This window comes from Prorops nasuta, unplaced genomic scaffold (genome assembly GCF_024137725.1).
Source record: "Prorops nasuta isolate Cenicafe-Biocafe unplaced genomic scaffold, Cenicafe_Pnas_1.2 PNAS00002, whole genome shotgun sequence".
Lineage (NCBI taxonomy): Eukaryota > Metazoa > Arthropoda > Insecta > Hymenoptera > Bethylidae > Prorops > Prorops nasuta.
Window position 1 is genome coordinate 5018941 of NW_027116799.1, and position 18550 is coordinate 5037490.

Here is an 18550-nt window from a genome sequence, read left to right on the forward strand (position 1 = left end):
GGCCATGGCTCGTAGGTCCCGCAGATTGATCATGATTGCCTACTGCACTTTCAACGTCGCATTATAATTCAGCAACGAAAAGGAAGCAGAGAAGCTACGAGTGGGCGACCGGCCGACCACTTTTATGACTCTCCTTCGACCACCGGAACAGCCACGACTGCCTCACTCTTTTTTGGGAAAAGGTAATAGCCTTCGCCCCGCAGCTCTCGCGTAAATCTTATCCACTTCGATAGCGAAAAATATTTTCCACTCTTTTTTCCTCAATTTTCAAGAAATTATTCAATAGAATTACACGAAATTGTTAGTGTAAAGAGTAATATACATTTTTTTGTCTCGTTAGAATTTTTGTTTATATATATAGTGGCATCGATCGTTGACGGTGATAATAGTGTGTACTATGGGTAAAAAGCTGTTTTGGCTAAATTGTTGGCTCGTTTGGCATTAATCTAGTCTTTAACAGGGCGTTAACGTTTAAAGCTCGAGTAGAGGATGGAACGGGGTTGAAGTAAATTTACGAAAAGCATCGTTCGCGTGCTCTTTTGTTACTGGTAGTGCCCAAGTGCATTGTGTGTATTTATCCATTGTCCGCGTAGCGTACAGCGTGACGCTGCACGCTTCAAGAGTTCCTCATCATCGGCGAGCGAGGGACATTGGAGAGGAAAAAAAAGTGCAGAAGGTTAAACGTCTCGCGAATGACATTATATCCCCGGGCTGCATTAAAGTCGTTACGCGCTGGAGACGAGCAATTATACTGGGCTAACATCCGGTCTAAAGTTCTGAGAAAAAATTAGCCCTGCCCACCGGTCAAATCACAGGGGTGGCCCAAGTTCAACGATTTCACCGCAACATGTTTAGTTTCACACGGAACTAATTGTTAATGGGCCCAGATTCTTGCAAGTATTTCACCTAAAATTTCTCAATATGAATTTAGACCTCCCACGATGATCCTTCCGATCGCTGTGCCTCTGATAAACATTCGTGCTTTATTGCTTTTCCATCCGAGGGCTCAAACTTTCCTCTAGTTTATTTCCTATACGTGACGCTCGGCTTGGACTACTAAAAGAATCAGATAGCACGATAGTGTTCAAGGACATTTGGAGCAATAAAACTTTATATATATATATCGATTAGTTGTATCGATACGGTAGCTAATATTTGTAAATTCTAGAACTACGACAAATATTTAGCTTCGATTTATATATATGTAATTATTTATGGAAAACGAATCCAGCGTTGAATTTATAATGCTAACCGTCCAAATATTTATCAAACCGAATCTCCAGTCGATGCTATGAATTACAGCATCTGCCAGTTCGGCTGTAATTGATTAGAAGATTAGTAAAGATGTTGCTGACTTTCATTCAATTCTAAGAAGGAAATTATCATTTGTAATCTGTGAATTTATCGTAATATGATATAGTAGGGAAATCTACACTGGTTATCCTATCTATCGTTTGAACTTTTGGTCAGGAATTTCCTGTCAGCTATGTCACCTTGATTCCAACAAAGTTAGATAATTCTAATTTATCTAATTTAATTCTAATTGAGAATGGATAGATCCAATTTCTACCGGATCGTGAATACACGAGGAATGTCAAACCATAGTGGCATGTTGAGTAGTAAAGTGCTAAGAATATAGTAATGGATTGTCGATTATTTTTGGAGTGTAGTTTATAAGTTCACACACATACAAAGAATAACGTCCAAACATAATTGGAGCTCATGTTTAAAAATATCAGTTCAACTACCGCGAGAAGAACGAACAATCCTCTGTTAATCTTTTATCGTGTGTACGTATTAATAATATTTAGTAGCGCCCTCTTTTATGTGATCTGCTGTTTATTAGTTAGTTCAAGAGAGTGTATCTATATCTAATACCCCTCGAAGGAGATTGAGCGTTTATGTCACAATTATAATATTACAACAAATCACTAGTGTCACGCGATACTCATGAACCAATTCTTGAAAATTTACCCAAGTCATTACGGGAGCCTCGAGCAAAACTTGTACAATTGGTTTTCGTTAACGCGTCGAAAAGGTCGAGCAGGATACGGACGCGTGTCCTTTTCGGTTTGACCTTTCAAGGAAAAGCCGATTTCACATATGTGCGGGTGGATGCTTAGACCTAACCTTTCGAATTATTCACGCGAGTATCTTACGACCTAGCCTCTCCATGTATCGACTAAGCGATCCAAGAAAAACGCCCTATTCCAGCCCATCGTATTTTTCGCTCCGCACCGAACTACTATTCCATTCTCGAAAGCTAAAACTGACGTGACACGCTGCGCGTACTTGACAGAATTGCGAAAAATTCAACCTTCCGTCGTTCTCCGCAAGGAAAATATTTTCGAGCCTCTGGTGGCTATCAAAAAACATCTCCCGCCGGTCATTGCAGTTGAGCAACTTTTTTTTTATCCGCTTGCCGAAGAAAGAAAAAAAATTATCGCTCTCCAAATATTTTTAGAGCATGAATGAAAAAACATGGATGGTTGGAGAAAGAGAGTGTAACTGACGATTTGACAATGATATCCTGATAGAGATAAGAAAGCAGGAAAATATAGTGATTCGCAAAGCGTTCTAGAGATTCGCACTATCGACTGCTGCGTGTGAATAAAAAATTGTATCGAGAGTCACGTGATTTGATAATTTGCAATATAATCTGTGATCAAAGGAAATTTGATAAGGAGCTCGATACGTTGACTCATACCGGACCTTCACTGAGCTTTGATACCTAAGCCGGGAACTGATCTGATAAACTTGAATAATTTAATTTTGAAACCAGAAACTCTTTAAATTAACTTACGATCAGTTATAATAGTATACAAAATTTTTCTACAAAACAATGTTACGAGTTATTAGGGATTTTCATTCATGCTTTACGTGGAAAATGTTAAAAATATATTGATGAATATTTATGAAACGAGCTGTACGGTCTAAAATCGGAGAGAAGTATTCAGGTTTGTGTAAACAATCGGGAAACATTTGAAACGGTCTGGTTGATAGGGCGCGTGCATAAGTGAGGAAGAGAAACACCCTGGAGTATTAAGTTATGGAGCAGAAATAACAGCTGCTCCTTCCCAGGAGGCGAAATAACCAACGAAATACTGAATTGTCTACAACGTATGTAGTACGTGTTATGGGCACCTGAGGGAGAGAGAAAAGTGTGTCTTCGCGTTTTGGGAATTCTCTTGGCGAAAATTTGTAGCTGTGCCCTTTCTATTTATACCTAATCGAGGAATCGTTTATTCGGTAGATAACGAATCCTTTCTTCTTCGCTACGTCGATGGTTTCAAGTTTTACGCCCTCGTGTTTTTTGATACATTATTGGTTGCACAGCAAATATCGAGGTGCTTCGGAACAAATCAAGCAGCGATTCGTTTTGGAAATCGATATCGATAAAAAAATATAGCTTTGAAAGTCATGTGGAGAAGTAGAAATGAAAACATATAGGAGCAACTATTACGAGAAATTGACAATAATGTTTTTCCTTTTTTTTTTTTTTTTTTTTTTAATATTTCAACAATATGTAAAAATGGAGTTTCCCTCTTAACAGTGAAACGGAGCCTGGCGGCTTACATTATGAATACACGGCTGTATTTCGAATCCGAGCAACGCGCGGGTGAATTTCAAAGAAAAGTTCCATTCTCTCTTTGCGACGAAAACGCCTTACTCGTGCAAAAAGTAATATCGCGGAACAAAGTTGTGCCCAGGTCTTGCCTGAAATACGTTCGCGCCATAAAAAAGGGCTCTCAAAACCGGATAAAACTATCTCACGTCCAGAGAGGTTCGCGAAAATGATGATGCACCGTAATCCAATTTATTATCGCACAATGATGCACGCCTACGGATCTTTAAAATATTCAAGAATGAAGCATTATATTCGTCCTCGTCATAAATAAATCGCAGAAATAATTTATTCCCGAGTTAAGTCCGAGTGGATTTTCAAATCGAATTAATGCAAATGCATGCAAATATTAAACAATTGAATTCAACAATTTCTTCGAGCTCTCCAATTCAATATGAAAATTAGAATAATCGATTTGTTGTCGCCGAAAGAAAGTGTTATTCTTGGGATTTAATTTTCTCTCTTGATTAAAATGGGTTCCGAAAAAAGTGCCGCCCCCCCCCTCTCCCTCTCTCTAATCGTGGTTGCTCGGTAAAAGCACGACGGCTTGGCGATAATATTATTTTTCTTCCGTCTGTAAAAAATTATGCATCATTATACGAAAATGTGTGTACGGCGAGCTAGTGGTGTATCGTTGAAAATACAGGCACGATTTAAAGTGAATTTTAAGCTTGACGCGTTACACGCGTAAAGCGTGTATGCAGTCGAAAAGGGGACATCTACATAGAAGCAACAGAAATTAGCATAAGCTATTGTCCTGCCAGGTTGGCGGTAAGGGCGAGGAGCTACCAGAAAAACACACTACAATAACCCTTTATAAACCGCAGGTGGAATTACGTTATATAACCTTAAATTGATGAAAAACGTGTCCTCCGTCATTAACGAGGCTTACGCGGTCCTGTTGGAATCTTAATTAAGCAATTACTTTCTTTTAATAAGTTTTATTAACAAAACCGCGAAACTACTTGAAATCTTGTGCAATTTGCGAAGCGTCAACAAACTTAATGAGCCGTGTACGTGTAAATAAATTATACGCACACATACTTTATATACTATATAGTTTAATAGAGAGGGTGAAAAATGTTTGAATGGATTGCAAGGGTGCAGGAGGAATTTTTAAGATTGCTGAGTAATTTGTAAACGCAAGAGCGTTGGAAAATGGAAAATTGTGTGTGTGTGTGTGTGTGTGTGTGTGTGTGCGTGAGACGGAGAGCGTGGGTAAGGATTTGTGTGAAGGAATTGCTGAGGGACTGTTCGGGGTGTTTTGATAAATGACAGTAGGACAGGAACACGTGTTGGCCAAGCAACCTCTCGCGTCTTGAGGAAACCTTAGGTGGACGGCTCATTTTACAGCATGTGCGAATTGTATGTCAGAAAACTACTGTACCTCTGCTAATGTACCGAGAGATGCGGTTTAAATTTTCACACGAACACCGACAAAGGTCCTACTGGTCATCATTACTCTTTCCCCTTTTACCATTGCCCAACGCATTAACCGAACAATAGAACTTTTAACGCATCCCCCCCCCCTCTTCACATGTATATAAGTACTAAAAATTAAACTTAATTTCATTAAATCCTCGGGTCTAACTTAAAAGTCTTTAGTCAATTGTGGTACGAAAAAGTAGTGCATAAAGGATGTTGATAAGCTGAGTCGTCGTAGAGGTAATCGTCGATGAGGTGATTGAAGGGTTCAAGGGTTGATGAAGCAGTAGCACAGAATATAATACATCAAACGATCCACGAGTCTTTCGAAGAAAGTGACGGTTAATATCCAACGCCGCATAATTTAAGAAATCGATCGGGAATTCCCATGGCCCTCCTTTCCTTCCACCGATGCACGATCAAACGTGATCCTCGTGAGAAGATTTTCGCGTAGGATGGATTTTCTGACCGGTGAATATAAATAACACGCCAAGATCCTTCGGTCATGCTTCTTGTAAAAGAAAAAACGAGAACAAAACCAAAAGAAAAACATGCTACCTGTTGTCCCGATAGACGAAAGCTTTGAAAAAACTTTACGTGCACTGTACATTTACATACACATAAAAACGCATAGAGGTAAAATATTAAGAAATCAAAAATAAAAAGGAAGATTTTTCTATGGTAATATTGTAATATCGATAACACAAAATTAGGTAATATTTTGCATTATAATACGAAACACGTAGAAATATTGAGCTTTAAAGAGAAGGAGCGAGATAAAAATTATTATGTAAAGAAATAAGAAACTGACCACGTGTTCGTTGTGGCTGTCATTCCGGAGGGCGATGATTCCCGGATGACGTAAAAAGCCGACGATCTTATCAACACTGAGGAAACGTGAGTACTTGAGAAACTAAACGCGCACCACCTCCACAGACGGGAGTCGGCCACTGACTGAACCTGACTCTGATTCTCTGGAACCAGGAGGAGGCTGCGTCGACCGGTCAGGGACCACGAGCCTGCGGCCTTCTGACACACGACTCACTAATTTCCCTCTCTCCCTCTCCTCCCCCTGCTTTCCCCAACCCCCACCGCCCTCACGCACAGCTCTACAAACCGCTAGACCAATGCGATCGCGTTTCATTACCCAGTAAATTAGTCTTTTTCAATAATAACTACCTCCTACCGTTCATTTAAAAACGATCAAACAAATTTACCAATCACGCACACATACACATATACACACACACGCACGTGCACCAGTGGGTTTTTTTCTTCCCGAAAGATATTGGCAACTTTTAATTGTTTATTACTCGGAGGGGGATAATTTTGGTAGGTTGGAATTAATTAACAGGGTAATGGTTATCACGTACGAATTTCTTCTTCGATGTTTGCGTATCGGCCGCAAAATTGGCTGGCTCGGACAAATTCATTCATGGATGTGCGATGGCGCTCGAGCTTTTATTATAAGTGATAAATGGAAGGGCGGGCAAACACTGAAACGATTTACGAGCGATCGCATGCATCCTACAACGCGTGCAAGTTTTGCTTGTTAAATATTCCGAGGACCCAACAACAACAACAGGAGTAAACGAATTTACGCGCAACGTTCATTTGCAATCTGAAAATATATTTTAGAAACGTGGTGGAAATATGAAAAATCGGTAGGCTGTTTTATGCATATAGAATCGAAAGTACAAAAACACGCGAAGAATTAACGCTGCAATTGCTATACACACAATTTTGTTGCATCATATACGATATTATAAAACTCACAAGGTGCACAAGTTTAGCGATCAGGTTGACAGCGTTAAACGATGTCGTCGTGCGAATAAAACTGACGATTATTCGATTATATTAGTCCCGCAGAGTGTTCCGAATGCCCTGAAGAACTGGCGAGTTACGCGGGCTGTCAATCAGGTTGAAAAATGCGCGATTGTCCAAAATTCCAGCTTGGACAAGCTGTTCGACGTTGGTGTGTAACTGGAGACTGGGCTGAGTCGGGTGGCCTCATGTTTTATTTCCTGTTTGCTCAAGTGTCTTGCGGCAAAAAGCAGCGCAAGCAATGCGGTTCGGCGTTCGAAAATTCATTCATTCGCGCGAGTCTCCTTTTAGCGAAAAGGATGGACTGTGTGTTAATGAGGCAGGGGTCGAGGACGGGATTTACGAGCGATCAACGCGTGGTGTGGCCGATGAATAATGTAAAAGTTCGCGAGATGCCCCAGTAATGGCAGTTCGTCGAGAAAATCGGCTCACCGCCAGAATGGCCAGTGCAGAGGGGTAATTAAACTCAAAGGCCAAAGGATGCAACTCCTGCAGCCACGTCGAGACGACGTTTTGCATTGAATTTATCCGCGATTGTTCGCGACTTTCAGCGTGCTGCTTTAATTATGCCCAATAAGTGCTCCCTGAAATTTTACCAGCGAGACTCTCCGGAGGGGAAAATCAAATTGTAGTTCAATGTGGGAGTCTGTGATTCGCTATTATCAAGGTCGACGATGCTTGTTCGAAACTGTCAAACTACCATCGTTTCTTCCCTAACGAGTGCTAAGGCTGAAACTCCCTTACACCCTGTAAAATTCCAAGACTGTCGATCGAAAGTTTAGTCTTTTGAAACACCTCGTAGAAAAAGCTATGTCAACTTTTAGATGTACGAACATAATTGAATCAGTTGGAAAGATTGCCAACTAGGGGGTGGTCAAGGATGGATTTTAATAACATACGCATGATACATAGTAGATTAATAATAATAAAATAATTTGTATAGCTAAAGATGTAAATATATAGAGGACGAGTTGACTGACCGGAGAAATCGTTGGTGCATGTTGAGAAATTGCGCCGGGTCCGGCGTGATTATCCGGTAGAGTTCAGCGTTATCCCTGCTGGTCGGGGTGAGAAAGATCGGCGAGGCTCTTGTTGAATCCTGGAAGCGCACGGGCAAAACGAAACACTTGCTGCGGCAACTCACGAGAGGAACTGACCGAGAGACTGAAGACCATGAGAGAAGCGACCCCCGGCGAACGCTAACAGGAGGAGAGGATCCGGACTGGATGGAAAGAGAGAACGATAGCGAACGATTTGGGAGGCGGAAGTGGGGGAGGAGCAGGAGGAGGAAGAGAAAACGTGGAGAGGGACTGGCACGCGGGGTGAGGACAGCTTTGCTCCAAGAAAAAGAGAGACAAAAGCCGCTGGAGGAACTGGTAGGGATTTCTTACTCATTCATAGTCGAACGCCCTCGCAAATCCACCTCCGCTCTCAGATGCCTCTATACACTGATGCACTGACAATCTCCAACCGTTAATTATGTTTAATAATTACACAAGCGATTCGCGAAACGTTCAAATATTCTAGCGAATTTTAGCCAACGCAGTTTTTTTATCATTTTTTATATATAGATATATCTGTACGAAGAAGAGATGAGTCGATGGAGAGAAGTTTGGAATTAAGGGTAAATGAAGTGATCGATTCTGGTGGAAATCATTTAGCAGATCCGGTCGCGTAGGAAAGCTAATGGTTAATTTAACGAGCTTAATCGCGAGCTGGCCACAGTCCTAGGACAGCTTGCGAAGGTGAACGCGAGCTCGTTTCCGAAAACTATATTTAACACGTATGATTGGAGCATACGCAAAGCCGTTGATTAGCGTTTATTAATTAATCTAGTCAGCCAATGTGGGAACAATGCGTGTCAAACGTACAAACCACCGCCATTGAATTTCGGCCAATCGGCTAATTTGCTGGACACGCCATTTGATATACGACCACAGTCGAGCCTCTTATTAATCCTCGTATACCAATTTGTTAATCACCCTCGCACAACCAGCCACTTACTCTACCTGTTCGATAATCGACGTGCTGGTGTGGTCTCAGCTTAAGCCTAGATTCGCCTACAGCGTTTTATAATTCCGCTTGCATAATTATTTATCATTTTCACGCTCTCGATCCTGCATAATGCCATCGGGAGATATATTAAAAAATTCCAGAAATAGCGTAATCTTGTTCGGCTTAAAAGCTATTCTGAGAATTATTGACTTGATCGGGATGACGAGCAAAGGGAAACAAAATTTTGTGGAAGAGAGGATTGATAAAACCGGTGAATTTCGGTGAAAATAGTGTCAAAGATAAAACAAGTGTATATATCTACTCTATATACGTATATATATATGTATATATATATATTGTATAACGATTGTTAGCAATCGATTTGCCTGACAATAAAACGTCCATTACTTCCGCTTTGTACGATACTGTAAACAATGATTTGTTAATTACTGCGCTGTTTCAGTACTTAATTTTCGATATAATTCATTGATTGGTCGTTTCTATACTATATATATAGGGTTTTTACAACAAGGTGGAAAACGAGCGTTAAGCGTAATTTTTTAGAGACAGGACACGTGTCCTGTGCTAATACGGGAGAGTGGGCGTTAAAGGAAACGGCGAGTGACCTCGTGTAACGCCACCGCTCGTATTTAGAACACCCGATAGAAGATAACGACGTTCCAGGATGCGAGCTGATAGGAGCTGACGCGTGCGATTCAGCTTCATTTAGATGTAATACGTCCATTCATATTCACTGTCCGATCTCCAATGACTTTTTACGTCCAATGGAATTTTTCTATTCCATTGACACAAACGCCTTCTTCCTCTTCTTCTTCCTCGCCACTTCCTCAGGATATCCAGATGGAATAATCCAGGACAAATGCAGCTTGCTGTTTTACGTCCATTGCAGACTGCTGGAAACGCAGTCTCGTGAGCAAAAAGAGCAGCGCTGCGGGGTTAGTCAGCTATTTTCTTTTATTGGAATTTTGCGAAATAAAAAAATGATGAATAATTTGTTTTTTGCTATTTCCATTCATAATACAATCGGCGGAATTCGAACAGTTTTCTAACCTGTTAGTTGTACGTATAACGTTGATTCATGCCATCGGACATTACTTTCGGCACAATTGGGAGATATGCTAGAGGCGTATCTCACTGACTGACCGACTTAATTTTTCAGCACTGCTAATTAAAGTGTTTGCCTTTTGCTTGTTAAATTAATTGGGTCGAGTGCTGATATAAAATTCTGCATTGCTAAGCGGATATTAATGAAAGGATTTTTGGGACAATTGCGCGTGTCTAAAAGCGTGGAGCGGAACGTTAAAATAGAAACGACGATAAAATATTATATCTGTGAAGTTGTCTGCCAGCCAGGATGTTGGCGGAAGGCGGATTGCGGAATTTCTTGACATAATTGTTACTAGTCTATATTTGGATGTGATGCGTTTCAACTTTTAATTGCGGCTCGTGCTAATATTGTTCAAATGGCGTATTCATATGATATCGATGAGATTCCAACTGCGGATGCTCCGACCGTCGATCACGATGTTCTTCGTGCGAAATTGTTTCTGCAAAAACATAGTTCCGAATCCGGAGATAACCTGTAAGCTCGTCATATTTTTTCTATTATTTCTGATATCATCAATAGATTTGGCGCTAATTACGAGATTTGCTCGTCAGGTACGACCATTTGGCAGAGTTATTGAGTAAAATTCTATCCGAACGTCCAAGCAACGCCATTGATATTTTCGAAGAGTACAGTAAGAAATTAAAAGCAGAACGATACAAGTCCGAGCCAACTTATATCAGAGAAGTTTACGTTCCTCATGTGCAGTACGAGCATGCGACAAAAATTATTAAACTCTTTCAGGTATTCGCATCTAACTTTCACCTAGAAACAATAATGATTCTCGCGAATACTTTGACTGAATAATTCACCCCTATCGATGACCTTTTCTTACTACATAATAGAGCGCTAACAAAGTCGAGGAAGATGTTAAAGAAAATGTGGAAAGAGAGGAAGAAGACGTAAAAAAAAGTAAGCCCAACATGATGGACCTGTTATATTATTTGGAGCAAACCGACATAGGTTTACCACGGTCGGAAATGGTACTACTGAACTTATCTATTCGGAAGTTTATGACTTCATTTCCGGTAGAAAACGTAAGGTACTGCTGCTTCCCGCTTCCATGTGGTAGAGATTACTTTTTTCTTTCTCGGGGTAAAATTTTTTCCCAACGTTCGACAGATTCTGGGGGAAAATTTTTGGCAATCCGAAAAGCTACTATGTAATAGAAGCCGAACTGACGCCAGATGAGCTTGAAAGACGAATCGAAGTAAATCTTACGCAGATTGAATTTCAAAAGTCTAAATCTATCGTGTAAAACTGAAATCTTCTGTACGCAGCAGTTGGAAGCTGATAGACTGAGAACGTACGAGGTGGAGGAGGTTGCAGGTGAAGAGGATAAGGAAAAAAGTGAGGAAGTGATAAAAGAAGCTAAGGTAACTGAGGAGAGGGTAGTGGAGATAACAGAAATGGATGCTGAAGAGACTAAAAAAGCTTTGGAGCTGAAATTTCCACCGTTCCCTGTCAATACATGGAGACCTCCGCCAGAAATACCTCCGGAATCGATTGGCACTGGTGCAAATAAAAAAGTTTGAAAAAACACCGTAAATAAATTTAATTAAGCCATTAAGGACGACATCTACGAGAAATGCTGAACGCTTTAGGTCTATTACGTGTGCAATATGCCAGGGATAGACGAATGGATCGAACTTCCACAGGTTATCCCGCAGCAAATAATTGTTGCTCGACAAATCATCCGCTCCTTCACTGGTAACCTAGATTCTAAAGTGTGTAATAACACGATTATCCTCCATTAAATCTTTCTCCCGGAAATCGCATTTACGACAAACAGAAATCATTCATAACAGATTCATTCGTATCCTCTTTTTCCGGGAACGGAAAGAAATTATCTACGTGCTCAAATAGCGCGAATCAGTGCGGCAACGCAAGTATCGCCAATTGGTTTTTACACGTTCGGTGGTTTAGACGAGGAAGAAGAAATCGCTGAAGATTTTCCACAAAGTATAATGTTAAATTTTGTTTGTGCAACGAAATACAGAAATGAAATAATTGTTATTTTTTACAGCCGACGAGTTGACGGAAAATGCCAATTACGATCCTTTACCAGTTCGTGAATTACTGGATTTTTCAAATTGGTGTCATCATGCTCCGTATTTGTTGAAACAAGGTCGCGTTATTTGGTGGGATCCACATTTGGACGAAGATGCAGAAATTGATGTGATTAAGAGACTTTGCCGAACAGTTGAAAATAGATTTGTCTAAAATACACGATTTATAGGAGGAATTGAGCGAGGAAGAGGAGGAAGAGGAAGAAGAAGGGGCTGGTGAGAAGATAAAAGAAACTGGACCCTCGTTGTTGAGCCCATTGTCCGAGGATTCTGTTCAAGATTCCACATTGGTCCCTTGGACTACTAGGCTCTCTTCGAATTTTCAGCTCGATACAGCCATTGCTTTTATCAGATCGAATATCTGGCCAGGAGCATTCGCTTTTACGACAAATAGGTATAATTGCTTTTTTCAATTATTTTATTTTTCATTGGTGCAGCGATTTAATGATGTCCTTTCCAGAAAATGTGCAAATGTATACATAGGTTGGGGGAAGAAGAGTATAACATTTAATTACAGTCCTCCACCTATGCATCCTATTGAGGAACAATATAAGATTGGTCCTGAGATCTTGGAAATGCAGGATCCTACAGTGCAAGACGAGGAAAACTGGAGAGCAGCTAATTTACCTCCTGCCAAAACTGAGTCAGGTAAGGATCGATTACTTAGGAAACCTTTGTTATCGACTGATAGGGAGTGACCTTCATGCAGTAATATCCTTTCTTATATTTATAGAAGATGAAGAAGAGGACGAAGAAGATGATGATGACGATGACGAGGATGATTAAAGATCTGTCATTAATAATTTCATCATTTGTTGCATGATTTTATTGGTTCTTTTGTTTAGGCCAAGTCCTATCAAGTACGGTTAATACTTTGTTCATGGAAATTAAATAAGGATAACAATTAATAGATCGCCTGTTATATAATGTAATGTATTTTCTTGTGTTTGGTATCTTATTACTTAATTACAATTAAATTGATGGAGTTTTGTTAGGATTTGGCCTTACAATTCAGATTTAAATAGTAGAATATTTTTAATGATAACTCTACTTTATATTGCGAGTTTAAGCAAATTAATTTGTTATCAAAATGTATAAGTTATAACTTATCATGGATCAGTTATAAAGATTTCCTTCTATCTCTGAAACTGTGTTACCTTCTGCTGGTAAGAGTAGTATGCAGTGACAGTATGATGATTAGTATCTGTATATGCCACCAAGTCCAACCTGTGCCCAACCACGATGCTTACATTGCCTTACTTACATGATACAAGCACGCTTACACGCTACGAGTGCTACGACCGCTACGACGCTATTCTCTCACGTGTGCCTAACCTATAAATATGATGGACGAAACTTCTCTGCGTCAAATACATTGTGAACTGAATCATTTACCTAATCCTGATGGATCGGTAATGTTAATGCAAGGTATATATGTCTTATTTATTTTAAGCACTACTTTTTATAAATACTTATTACAATAATGTCTAATGTTTTTAGGTGATACAGGTGTTGTGGTTGGGATATATGGACCTGTTGAAGGAAAGCAGCATGCAATGATGTACACAAAAGCAATTGTTGATGTTGCTTATAGACCAGTTAAAGGACCAAATAGTAAGTGTGTTGAACATTTTATTCATTCTTGTAAAGAAATTTTGTATACTGAAAAAGTTCTATGAATTTTTAAGAGATTGATGACAGACTAAAAGAATTATTTATACAAGAGTCATGCGAGAGTATGATTCTTTCAACTCTCTACCCAAGTACAGCTATAAATATTAATATACAAGAGCTGGAAGATTCAGGTGGGGTAGGTTTGTCAAATGAAACTAGTTGACTATATGAGTACTCTTTTTTCTCTCTAATAATTCTTAATATTTATAGATTCTGGCAACTATGATTAATGCAACTTGTTTAGCTCTAATCAATTCTGGATTATCTATGAAACATACAATTGCTGCTGTAAACTGTATGATCGAAGATAGTACAAATGAAATTATAATTGATCCTGACTCAACACAGCTAAAGGTATACAAACATACATTGTGTTTCCTGTTTGATCACTCTTAAAATAATTATTATTTTATTTTAGAATGCTAAAGCTGAATTCACCTATGCCTTTGATAGCATTAAAAAAGATATAGTTTGTATACACACATCAGGTAGTTTTAAAGATGAAGAGTTGTTGGAAACAGTGGACAGGTGTAAACAAGCGAGTCAATTTATTTTTGATTTTTATAGAAAAATTGTTCACCAATATGCAACAACTTTATAATTATTCTCATATTTTAATAAATTGCTCTTTTTTAATAAATAGCTGTGGAGTTAAATAATATTTTCACATAGTAATTGAAGTTCTACAGAGTAAGCGTTGTGACCGACAGTCGGGTGGATATAAACGGAAGAGCGAGCTAAAAGTGGCGAATGTGTTCAAGCTTATAACTCTAGAGGGCACTGGCTTCTGCCTGTTTGGTGCTGCCATCAATAGCAGCAAAAGAAAGGTATCGAAATTGTTTTATCGTAATTAAGAATTTTCCTTACACACATTATTTTTTTTCTTTTCAATTATAATATAAAATTATTTAAGTCACATTTAGGTTTCAGGAAATTACTATCTTACTTCCATCATTCAGATTTGATTAAAATGAAAGTAGAGCAGCCTAAATATTTCAAATGATTCTCTTCACTGACATTTTCCGCATTTTTATTGCACAAATTGACGTGATTCAGCCGGCTAAGACAAGAATAAGCACGTTTAACCTTGAGTGGCAAGGTTTCGGAGGCGAGGCGTGGAAGATATTTAGAATATATTTGCCTTCGCACGTTTAAAGAGAAGCGGATCTGTCGGGAGAGCCACGCCCGATCACCAATCACAGGAGTAGCTTCGCGCGTATCCTTTGTGTCCTCGTTGGCTCCTTTTAGTTCCGAGCTCGGGAGCCAGAGACTCGGTGGCCATCCTTGGACGTCCATTAAGTACAGAAATGAGGCTTCCAAGTGCATCTTGAACGGGTCGGACCAGATCCTCCGGATTTAGAGTTGAAAAGAAGAGGAAGAAGAAGACGATGAGGAGGAGAAAGATGAAATTGCAGTAAAAGAGAAAGAATAAGAAGAGAAAGGGAAGGAGGGAGAGAGAGAGAGAGGAAACAGCGTGGCAATGGGAGGAAGAAACGAAGAGAAGAGCCGGGTCAGACCGGGCCACGTTTAGTTGAGGTCGCCCGGGGCCCCCAGACCATTAACAAGGAGCGGAGCAATTTATGGACCGGCTCGCTCATTCCCACTTTATTATTATTTTCTCATCTCATAGATGGTCTTTCGCATCTTTTTGTTCCCCCGTCCCTCTTCCTCCTTTCTAAGATGTCTCTTCCTCTCCCTCCTTCCTCGTCCATTCCCTCGGTCCATCTTGGAATTAGTACCCCACAATGGAATGAGAGAGCCACCGCGGCTCTCCGATGAGCTCCGGATGAAAACTTGCAACTCTGCAAAAAGTTTCCAAACGCAAATCCTTACCACTCTACGCCAAGTTGTCCAACGGTAGAGGCTGCTCTTTTGCACTCATCGCCATCACCTTTCAGCAAAGACCCCTGAAACTTTTTTCACGATTTCTGGAAAGTTTCCAAAAAAGAGTCTCCGTCTAAAAATTCTACGCCACTCTACGAGAGCTAATTCGCTCGTTTGGATATTCGTTAAGTTTAACACGCGTGAGGTAACTATACGTTCCGGCTGATATAAGCTCGCGTGACGCCGGGCTGCCGTTGGTTGCCGGCGATAAATCCTCGAGACGCGAGTTAATTTTAAACGGTCACGACTTCCAGCCGCGATGACAACGCGAGCCGCGAGAGGGGATAACGGATCGGACGAGCACTCCATTTTACGAAGAGAAACGCGCGTCGAGGAATAGGTGCCACTGCTGCCTCGCTTCCAATGGAATCAAGTCGTGCACCGTCTTCATCCTCGACCTTCTATCATCTCCCTCGCGCCAATAGCCGAAATTAGCATCGAGAAGAACCAAAAAGATGCGGAGGAAATTTATTACCCCCCGCTCTATCGCGAAAAATATAATCCCAGAAATACGAGATGCACGGATTATCCAACTCCGAAGTTATTTCCAATCCAATTATCCTGGCTCTCGGTCCGCGCAAACCCTTAATATCCTATTTTATTGGCCAACGGATAAGAGCCTGCTGGTGAGTATCGACATTATCGCTCGGGGAATTAAGGTTCGATTGGAAAATTAGCGAGTGTCCAGAGTAAAGTTTGGACTAATCGCGGAAAGCGTCTCGTAGGTGCGCGGCATACTCACTTCTCTCCGGATTGAATCTCTGCATGCTTCGAGGTGTGCTCGACAAGCGTTTATAACCGGACTCCTCCTCCCATATAGGTTCGGCTGATTCTTTTTCGACGTTTTGGCAGTTCTTCCTCGGGAGTGCGTTTATCGTTCTGGCCGGGCGTTCGCCCATTGGTGCGAGGGCAGTTGTTATGAAATTAGCATGAGTGATCGGACGAGCCGAAGGTAATCGCTTGGAGGGCATCGGGATTGGATGGCCGGCCTGAGCCAACCGCTTTGTGAGGATACCGCCAATCCTGCTGCTTCGCTTCGAAGCTACCTCCGGAGTCCCATTGGCCCATCACGATTTATGATCGGGCACATGGATAGCTTCGTCTCTCACCGTTGGACCAACAACCAGCCAGCCTTGCAATTAACAATCGCGATGTCTCAATGCCAGCACCGCGAAGCGTCCGTTGATTAGGCGTCCTTGGAAATTCCCTACAAACGAACCATCGTAAAACCACAGTTCTCTATACATGCGAGCCTCGCTGAATGTAAATAATATAATCTTTCCCATTTTCCTCCTTCAAGCTCTCCCGATTTTTTTCAATCACTTATACCTATATATATATATATATATATATATGTATATATAACAGTCGCGCGTATCACTTTGGCACGGATTAAGCCGTCCCTCCTCCTCCGCCCCCGATTCGACTTGGCCCCGCGCGACGCTCGAGTCTCACCGTCTCTTCCTCTCCGATCCTTTTTCTCAGCGATATTCGTCGCGGAGAACGAGTTTCGACTCGGAGAGTCGTCTGACGTTTGACATGACTCCAAGTGACAGCTGCCTTGTGTACGACAGGAATCCTACGTCGCGGGCCCGACACGAGGACGGTCAGCATTTTCGAAACGGACCCCTTTCGGATGATGGATTCCCATCGCGCGTCCCCCACCATCCTACACTGCCTGGTGTCTCTGTGTATGTGTGCTTTCTCGAACTGGTCAGTCCAGTATAAAACTCAAACGAGCAATTATCCAATTGAAATTAATATCTACCGATCGTCTGAACTCGAATTGACTCGATTTTCTCTTACGATCAAAATACCACCGGTATTCGTACATCCCCTCGCCGGGAACTTGTCGTCAGGCTAGGTAAAAAAGTTGGGCCTGACGATAACTCGATTTTCATCCTAAACTGCTGTCTCACGGATCGCCGAGTCGAAAGAGCGAGCAGTGTTTACAGAGGAGACAAAAAGCGAACGAGGTGGCTGGTAAAATGATGACGTTACAGTTCCGTTGTTGGTCTGTCAGTCTCCGGCTCGGGATCCCTAACGCCTCCTCGAACGATGATTAACACCGGGGAGCGTTGATCCTATCGAGCATCGACTTGGAGGTAAGGAGAGATGGTGAAAATTTTGTGTGATAGAAACGGCAGTTAATTTTGCGGTTGTTCGGTACTCGGATGACGTAAAGAGGACGCGCGCGCGCGCGCTACATCCAAGACTCCAACAGAATGCTTGTTCTTTGCGAAAGCGCGGGCTGGAAACGGTGTGGAAACGAAGGAACGACTTCCCGAGCAGAACCCCGCGGCGCCGTGCTCGATCGGATCTGCTGGAAGATTGATGGTTTCTTAATAACCGAGAAAAACCGGCAAAACGATCGGCTCTCCACAACGCGACGGGTGGCCTCAGACTCGCATTACACCTGGGCGACATGCTTTTTCCTACCAACATGACTAATCACTATTCCACTCTTCCTGATCCTATACTCGTCGTACCGGTAAATCAGGCTGCACTAAAAAATCACCGAGACAAAATCGTCGAAAAATACAAGTCGATCCGACTACGAGCCTGACAGCAATACGACTTCTCGCTATTTGTTGGAACTTATCGTGCCACTGCAGAGTGGAGATCCTCGATTGATGTAGGAGGCTGTAGCTTCATTTTTTTCATCAACGCGAAGGAGGCAGAGGGGGTGGTTGAAGGAGCGAGGGATCGGGTCCAGTTTCGTTCTTGTCACATTCTTGTCAACGGGGACAGCGTGCCACGTCAATCTCTTCCTCGCTGCGGCATCTTCCTGACGTCGATGCCTCGGGAACCTGCGGAACCGGACGAATGGATGGACGGACGGCCGGACAAGCGGCTCCGATGCGTCAAAGAAAAATATAACCTATCCTGACGCACCTAAACAGCCTCATTAGCCCCTATTTACCCGCA

The 18550-nt window shown here is 41.5% G+C and overlaps 3 protein-coding genes across 5 annotated transcripts in view; 2 read left to right on the forward strand and 1 right to left on the reverse strand.

The window, feature by feature from the left end:
- Window positions 1–5980, reverse strand: part of Ppn (Papilin) — a 69761-nt gene extending 63781 nt beyond the window's left edge. For all 3 annotated transcript variants that reach the window (XM_066729539.1, XM_066729545.1, XM_066729533.1), the window contains exon 1: window positions 5862–5980. In XM_066729539.1, the coding sequence (XP_066585636.1) occupies window positions 5862–5884 (23 nt within the window). In that variant the 5' untranslated portion in view covers window positions 5885–5980. The remainder of the gene's footprint in view (window positions 1–5861) is intronic.
- A 4373-nt stretch (window positions 5981–10353) lies between these two features.
- On the forward strand, window positions 10354–12850 carry Rsph4a (Radial spoke head protein 4a). The gene is made up of 11 exons (XM_066729548.1): window positions 10354–10472; window positions 10550–10739; window positions 10841–11037; window positions 11118–11205; window positions 11315–11524; window positions 11600–11722; window positions 11804–11957; window positions 12022–12173; window positions 12235–12458; window positions 12525–12712; window positions 12798–12850. Exons 1-11 carry the CDS (start codon window positions 10354–10356, stop codon window positions 12848–12850), a joined length of 1698 nt encoding a protein of 565 aa, XP_066585645.1.
- Window positions 12851–13336: 486 nt separating this feature from the next.
- Rrp46 (exosome complex component Rrp46) lies at window positions 13337–14358 on the forward strand. Its single transcript, XM_066729555.1, has 5 exons — window positions 13337–13492; window positions 13565–13678; window positions 13753–13874; window positions 13949–14092; window positions 14157–14358. Exons 1-5 carry the CDS (start codon window positions 13408–13410, stop codon window positions 14337–14339), a joined length of 648 nt encoding a protein of 215 aa, XP_066585652.1. The 5' UTR covers window positions 13337–13407; the 3' UTR covers window positions 14340–14358.
- Window positions 14359–18550: the final 4192 nt, after the last annotated feature.